This window comes from Chelonoidis abingdonii, chromosome 2 (genome assembly GCF_003597395.2).
Source record: "Chelonoidis abingdonii isolate Lonesome George chromosome 2, CheloAbing_2.0, whole genome shotgun sequence".
NCBI classification, from domain to species: Eukaryota; Metazoa; Chordata; order Testudines; family Testudinidae; genus Chelonoidis; species Chelonoidis abingdonii.
Window position 1 is genome coordinate 195709566 of NC_133770.1, and position 7933 is coordinate 195717498.

At 38.5% G+C, this 7933-nt stretch overlaps 1 protein-coding gene across 10 annotated transcripts in view; it reads right to left on the reverse strand.

Moving 5' to 3' along the window:
- The window catches only part of ZNF236 (zinc finger protein 236), a 200841-nt gene that overhangs the window by 63393 nt on the left and 129515 nt on the right, over positions 1–7933 (reverse strand). For all 10 annotated transcript variants that reach the window (XM_075062894.1, XM_075062898.1, XM_075062893.1 and 7 more), the window contains exons 25-26: positions 5798–6041; positions 3647–3826 (exon numbers count right to left, since the gene is read on the reverse strand). In XM_075062894.1, the coding sequence (XP_074918995.1) occupies positions 3647–3826; positions 5798–6041 (424 nt within the window). The remainder of the gene's footprint in view (positions 1–3646; positions 3827–5797; positions 6042–7933) is intronic.

Consider the following 7933-nt stretch of genomic DNA (forward strand, 5'->3'; position numbering starts at 1 on the left):
GTTGCTAGGGGAAAATTCTTCCGACGAACGTGCACGTGGCGCGCGCACACCTACTTGGAATGAATATGAGCAAGCACTCGAAGAAGAAGTATAGATTGCCCTTGTAAAATACTGTATAAGGTGGGCCAGCAACTGAGACTTATAACTCTAGCACCCTTCTCACAGAGTTAACCGCCATCAAAAAACTACATTCACTAACAGAAGTAACAAACAGGTAAGCAGCAATTCAAAAAGTGGACTCATCCACTTTGTTAACACCAGATTTCAGTCCCAAGAGGGAAAGGATCCTCTGCTTGGGGATATAACCAGTCCAGTCCCTTTAAGAATTTGAGTGACATTGGATTGGAGAAAACCAAGTGACGAGCAACTGGAGGGTGGAAAGTGCAGACAGCTGCTAGGTGAATGCTGATAGATCTAATGCTGTTTCAGGTGAAATAGTCCAGAACAAGCTATACAGAAGCCCAGTCTGGTGAACCTCCTTTCTGCTGTGACTACAAGGAACTTAAGGAGAACTTAAATAGGTAATTGTACATAGCAGAGGCTTTCTGCTGTTCAGGAGGAAGTTTTGTACATCCTTTGAACAGAACTCCTGAGATGTTAATCATGAAGCATCCAGGCCACAAGATGAAGCGCATCTGGGTTGGGATGAAGTGAGTGACCACAGCCCTGTGCGATTTGGTCTGGTTCTGGAGAAAGTGTAAAAGGAGCCTTAGTTGAGAGACTCAACAGACTGGAGAACCAATAGTAGCAAGGCTACACCAGTGCTATAAGGATCTCACAAGCATGATTCTACTTGATTCTAAGCAACACTTTGGTAGGGAGCAAAACCAGAGGGCAAGCGTACATTAGCTTGTCTTTCCAGAGTAATAGGAAAGTTTCTATCAGAGACTCTTGAATGTGATCTGCTCTAGAACCAAAAAAAAGATGTAATTTCCTGTTGTGATGAGTTGCAAACAAGAGTATGCGAGAACACCCCAGGTCTGAAAAATCAGTCTTACTAGATCTGGACAGAGAGACTACTCATGATCTCTGTGGAAAATTTGCTCAAGGAGTCTGCCAGACTGTATTGAACACCAACGTGGGACACTGAGGTGAATCGTGTTGGTGATACAAAACTCTAAAGTTGTATCATCTCTTGGTGATCTGATCTGGCCCCTTCCTGTCAGTTCATATACAACATTGCTGCTGTGTTGTCCATAAGGACAAGAAGAGTCTTTTTCTTGACGTGGGAGAGAAAAGCCTGACAGGCAAGATGAATGACTCAACTCTCTTATGTTTTTGTGGACAGCTAAATCTTAGTGAGATCAAAGACCTTGAGTCTGCAGATTCCTCAGGTGGGCTCCCAACCAAGAGAAGTGTCTGTAACCAGAGTCAATATGGTTGTGCGGACATGAACAGAACTCCAATATATATATTTGTTGGACCCATCCATCAATTCGTAGTGGCTACAATTCCTATGGTCATTCGAACCAGCATAATCTAGTGGTAAGTTGGAGAGTACACTGAAATCACCCACCGATGCAACTTCCTTAAAATACATTTTGGCATGCAGAACCACATATGTACATGAGGCTATGTGATACAGTAGTCTGAGGCAGTTCCTTACAGTTGTGACTAGATGGACCTTCAGGTCCAATACAATGACTAACATCATCTGGAATCTGGTTTGCAGGAGGAAAGCTCTGGCTACAGTAGAATCCAAGACTACTCCTATAAACAATATTCTCTGAACAGGAGAAAGACTGACTTGTCTTCATTGATAAGCAGTCCCACAACTCTAAAGATGGACTGGATCTTGGACACACGGAATTCTACCTGGCTCTTGGAGAGACCTCTCACCAATCTCTCATCAACATATGAAAATACTTGTACTCCTGTTTTCCTTAGGAATGCAACCACCATCCCCATGTATTTTGTAAATACTCTCAGGCCACAGATAGGTCAAAAGGCAGGACTGTGACCTGATAATGGGAGTCATTTACCATAAATCTTACAAATCTCCTGTGGCTTTGATGGATAGCCACATGGAAATGTGTCTGTCAACTCAAGGACAGTGTACTAGTCCCCAGGAAGGGAATAATGGATGCTAGGGTCTCCATGCAAAATTTTGTTTTCTTTATACATTTTGTTCAGCTTTTGGCAGTTCTAATACGGGTCTACAACCTCCTTTTGACTCTGGAATTAGAATGCAGCATGAATAAAACTCTTTCCTTCTGTGGAGAGAAGGGACCTCTTCTATAGCTCCCAACAGGAGAGACTGGACCTCCCAACGGGTGGACCTCGTCATGAGAGTAATCTCTGAAGAGGGATTTGGGGGGAAGGACAGGAGGAGGGTATAGAAAAAAAACTGGATGGATGTAGCCTAACTCCACACTGCTTAGGACCTACTGATCTGTGGTAATATGAGTCCAAGCTAGGATAACCTGTTGGAAAAAACAGGGATAGGAACTGGTGTCAGGCAAACTTGGAAGCTGTCCTTGACAAGGCAGTCAAACAGATTGCTTGGCATTTCCAGGTTCTCTAGAAGAGCTTATTGAAGATAAAAAAAGTGAGGATGGTGGCATCTGCGCTGATGACTTTTCCCTTTCATCCTAGACAGGCTGCGTAACCATAAAGGATGCGAAGCACTGGAATGACTTGACGGTGGAATTGCTTCTTTTTAGGGAGTGGAGTATAAATCCCCAAAGCTTTCAAACATAACTATGGAGTCCTTGAGACTGTGAAGACAATGGTTGGTGCCTCAAAAAGATGATTCTGAACAGTCTCTTGGACAACCTGTGGAAGACCCGATGTTTGAAGCACAAACACCAATACACTGTTATTACAGACGCTCTGGCTCTGGGCTGCAGAGTCTGGATCATCCAAAGCAGCCTGTAGTGAGGTCTTAGCCACCAGGTTACCTTCTTCCAATACTGGCCTCCTCTGGTGACTTGTCCACAAACTTAACGATATTGTCCTAGAGGAAGAAATCTTATCTAGGTAGCAAGGCTTGTTGGTTTGAGATACATATTTCCAGGCCAGTAGAAGAATATTTTTTTTCCTCCAGCTTGAAATGCAGACATACCCAGAGACTGAAAAAGCAAAATATCTTTAGTAATATAATAAAGGAGGGGACAGAGTTTAATATGACTATCGTCAAAGCAATGCTATTCAACATTAAAAAAAAAAAAGATTTGTGAAAGCTATCTTTAGCCTTAGAGAATCTAAAATACTTCAGACTAAAGTCATGTCTGCACTAGGAGTGCTTTACAAGTAACGGTGTACAGTATATTATTCCAGCAAAAGCACTTCTAGCATACACACAGCTATACTAGCAAAGCTGTACTAGGTGTAAGTATAGTAAAACCAGCCCACACAAACAAAACAAGATTCATCAGTGAAGGCACAGCTTTGGCCAGTAGAGCTGCAACTATGCTAGGGACTTTCTCCAGCATAGCTATGTCAGTCAGAGATCACATTCTTCACATCCCTGACAACACAGCTAAGCCAGCAGAGGTCTATAGTGTAGATATAGCCTTAGGCTAAACTTGCAGGCAGTGGAAACAAATGATTTCACCCTTTAATAAATTTATCGCGCAAATGTTATTGTATAGCTAGCATTTTGGATGGGAACTAAGAATGACTGACCAGTGATAAAAATACTAACCAGATATGGTGAGGGTAATTTCTTGCGGGCTTCCTGATGGGTTTGTAGTGGTGGAACCAGCAGCATGAGCTAGGACTTGACTCAAACTTGAGTTATTTATGGTCAATGTTATCTCATGCTGACCATTCGAAGTGGACACCATACCCTGTGAGGTTATCACTTGAGAGAGATCCTGTGCACCTAAAATATAAGTTGGGAGGGGGAAAAATACATTACAGTACTTTTTTTTGTATAATTAATACAGATCTTTACAAATATTTTTTTAAACAACCAATGAAATCTTGGTCTTTACAATAATACTAAGCTGTTTAAAGTTGTGTTTTGAATAAGACATTGTTGATAACCAATCTTTACTTTCCCAAACTGTTAGATCTTTTTGGTAATCAGTCTTCGTGCTGCAAGTTATAGTACACATCTATAATTATATAAAAATACAACTCTGCAAGGTACAATGCCAAGCTTATTTTATTGCAGCTGGACAGCTAATGACAGCTATAGTTTTAGTACCTCTATTCTAAACCCCATTTTCAATTTTTCCAATTTCAAAAGCTTTCACCAATGTTTTCTACGCTGTTCTTTGCTAAGAGATTGCATGAATTTTCAAAAATAAAACAAAACAGCTGGGCTTTTTTTGAGAATGAACAAAAAGAGTGAAAAACCACCCACACTAATCTCAACAGCTGTATCAAAGCAACTGGAGGTACAAAGTTGTAGTTTGACAGGGAAACCACCCTCACTAAGACATGACTTTGAATATACTGGAGAAAATCAGACTTATTTTTCCAAAATTGGTCGTGAACCTTCAAGAACTACACTTTGCGTAGAAACAGTACTTAACAACTACTAACCAACATTCCAAATTAAATGAGGTTACTCCGCACCTAGCTAAAAGGTTACTTTGGCTGTTTTCATTCTATGCTTTTAGTTCATACCGGATAATAGTTACTGAGGGACAATCTACATTCACTCCTTTATTTGCTTTCTACAACTAACCCTCTGTATAACGCTTCATGAGTGATGTTTCCAAATAGTCGGATTCTAATATCTAAACTGTATCATTACATTTATCTAAATTTGGGTTATTGCAGATTATGTACTATAAGTATCTTATGAGTTTTTAAACAAACTTTGTATTTGTGGATAATCCAAGCACTATACCCAGATGTACAGACAATCTTTTCTCAACCTGTATACTGTATAATTATAACATTAGCTTTAATACAATTTTTAAATCTGTTCTTACCAGTTTAATTATTGAGGCTAAACATGCAGTTCTAAAATTATAGGAAAAAATGTGTATTACATGGGAAAAAGTATGTGATCATGTAGACGTCAAAACACACAGTTAATCAGTTAAGTTGTAACTAAAGCTGGCTGAAAATTTTCCAACAGAAAAGATTTCCATCAAAAATAAAATTGAAATGTTTTGTGGAAAGATATTAATTTTGTGAAAACTTGGATGAAATAAAGTTCAAATGGCTAGTTTTGATCAGGCCAAAACATTTTGTTTCAACTTTTATGTTATTACACATTAAAATACAACAAATCAAAACAAAGTTTGAAAGTTTTTACCTTATTGAAACTAAATGTTTTGATAGCATCAAAATGAAATGTTTCAGCATATTTCATTTCATGAAAAATTCTGAGATTTTGACTGTTCACCCTAATTCAGAATGGAAACAAATTTTGAAATCTCATTTTCTACAGGACAGAAATTTCATTTTTCAGCCAGCTCCACCTGTAACCCTAATTCTGGGATTTCCTCGGTTATGTGCTTAGCTATGCAGCCTCTATGTTTCTCAAACTAGTATTGGTGATGAAACTATTGTTAACATTTAAGTAACTAGTTTGCAAATACAATCACAAAATTAGAGGTCAAAGTGTGCCTGGAAAATACGAGTAAATTTTTAAAAATCAGGCCCCAGATGTTTATGTCGTACAAACAGAACTCTCTTTATGGAGTTGTGTATTTTATCATCAAACTTAAAGCAGCAATGCATTTAATATCAATATAAATTTAATTTATTTAATGAAGTCCAGAGGGCTAAGAGCAAGTTAACCAATACAAAGATTTCTAACTATAAAATGATTTAAGAATTAAGGCCAAAAAAGATAAAAGGCAAGCGAAAAGGGGCAATTAACACTTCCTACCATTACTGTTAGTTGATAACACAGAGTCTTGCTCAGACAGTGGTCCTATCGTCATATTAGCTGAAGATGTACCAGTTGGCTGTAAAGACAAGCCTGATATGGGCTGGATAACCACATTAGCTGGCACCGTGCTGTCTGTTGTCTGGAGGGAGTTGCTCTGTGGAGCCATATTGGGATCCCCAGTTAGATGCTGGGCAAGTAAGTTACTCTGCTGTAGTGTCTGCTGTAAAATACTAGGATCAATCTGAAAACCAAGAGAGTCAGATATGGATAAGTAAAAGTTAATATAAAACCAGAATTCCAGGTGACAGTCTTAAAATGCCTTTAATTCCCTCTGCCTTTTTAGACATTAACCTTTCCTTTTGATCTGGACCTTGCCATACTTACAGGTCACTTATGAAATCTGGTGCAGAATGCAGCTGACGACTTGTTAAGCAATGAAATAGGATTAAAAAAAATCTAACACCAGTTCCTCAACAATTACCTTGGCTTCCTAGTTGTTTTTAATGCAATTCAAAGAGCTGCCTATGAACTACTGAAGTCATAAATGGTTTGGGCCCTGGCTAAGAGAGTGCCTCTTTTTCCAGGTCTGTCACAGCAATTGAGATCAGCAAGTTTGAGCAACTGTAACAATCATTAGATTAAAACATGAGGGGACTAGTTGCAGGATGTTCTTCTTGTTGGAACTCGGTATTTCCTCTGTATTGCCTTCAGGTCACTTTCCTCAGTCCTTTGACAGAGAAAGTGAAAGGGAGTAGAGGAAAAGGGTGGACTGACAGTAGGAATAACTTATTTTTCCATCCTTGCTAGAGTTATATACTTACTTTTGTGTTTTATTACATTATGTACATCCACCCTCAAACTTTATAAATTGGTATCTTAGAGAACTTTCAAAATTTACTTTTTTATATATATATATTTATTTTAGGGCTGTCAAGCGATTAAAAAGATTAATCTCAATCATGTGATTAAAAAGATTAATAGTGATTAACTGCGCTGTTAAATAATATAATACCATTTATTTAAATACTTTTGGATGTTTTCTACATTTTCAAATATATTGCTTTCAATTACAACACAGACTACAAAGTGTACTGTGCTCACTTTATATTTATTACAAATATTTGTACTGTAAAAAAAAATAGTATTTTTCAATTCACTAAGACAAGTACTGTAGTGCAATCTCTTTATCATGAAAGTTTAACCTACAAATGTAGAATTATGTATATAAAAAACTGCATTCAAAAATAAAACAAACAATGTAAAACTTTAGAGCCTACAAGTCCACTCAGTCCTACTTCAGCCATTTGCTCAGACAAGCAAGTTTGGTTACAATTTGCAGGAGATAATACTGCCTGCATCTTGTTTAGAATGTCGCCTGAAAGTGAGAACATGGGTTCACATGGCACTGTTGTAGCAAGTGTCACAAGATATTTATGTGCCAGGTGCACTAAGGATTGTTACGTCCCTTCATGGTTCAACAACCATTACAGAGGACATGTGTCCATGTTGACTACGGGTTCCGCTCGATAACGATCCAAAGCAGTGCGGACCGAGAATGTTCGTTTTCATCATCTGAGCCAGATACCCCCAGAAGAAGGCTGATTTTCTTTTTCCGGGTTCTGTAGTTTCTGCAGCTGAGTGTTGCTCTTTCAAGACATCTGAAAGCATGCTCCACACCTCATCCCTCTCACATTTTGGATGGCACTTGAGTGCTCTAGATATTTTTACAAAACTCACATTGATGTACCTTCTTTGCGTTTTGTCAAATCTGCTGTGAAAGTCTTCTTAAAACCAACATGTGGTGTGTCATCTGAGACTTCTATAACATGAAATATATGGTAGAATGTGAGTACAACAGAAGAGGAGACATACAATTCTCACCCAAGGAGTTCAGTCATAAATTTAATTAATGCATTATTTTTAATGAGCATCATCAGCATGGAAGCATGTCCTCTGGAATAGCGGCCAAACAAAGAGGCAAACAAATGTTTAGCATATCTGGCACATAAATACCTTGCAACGCTGGCTACAAAAGTGCCATGAGAATGTCCGTTCTCAGTTTCAGGTGACAATGTATAGAAGAAGCAGGCAGCAGTAACTCCCGTAAATATAAACAAACTTATTTGTCTTAGC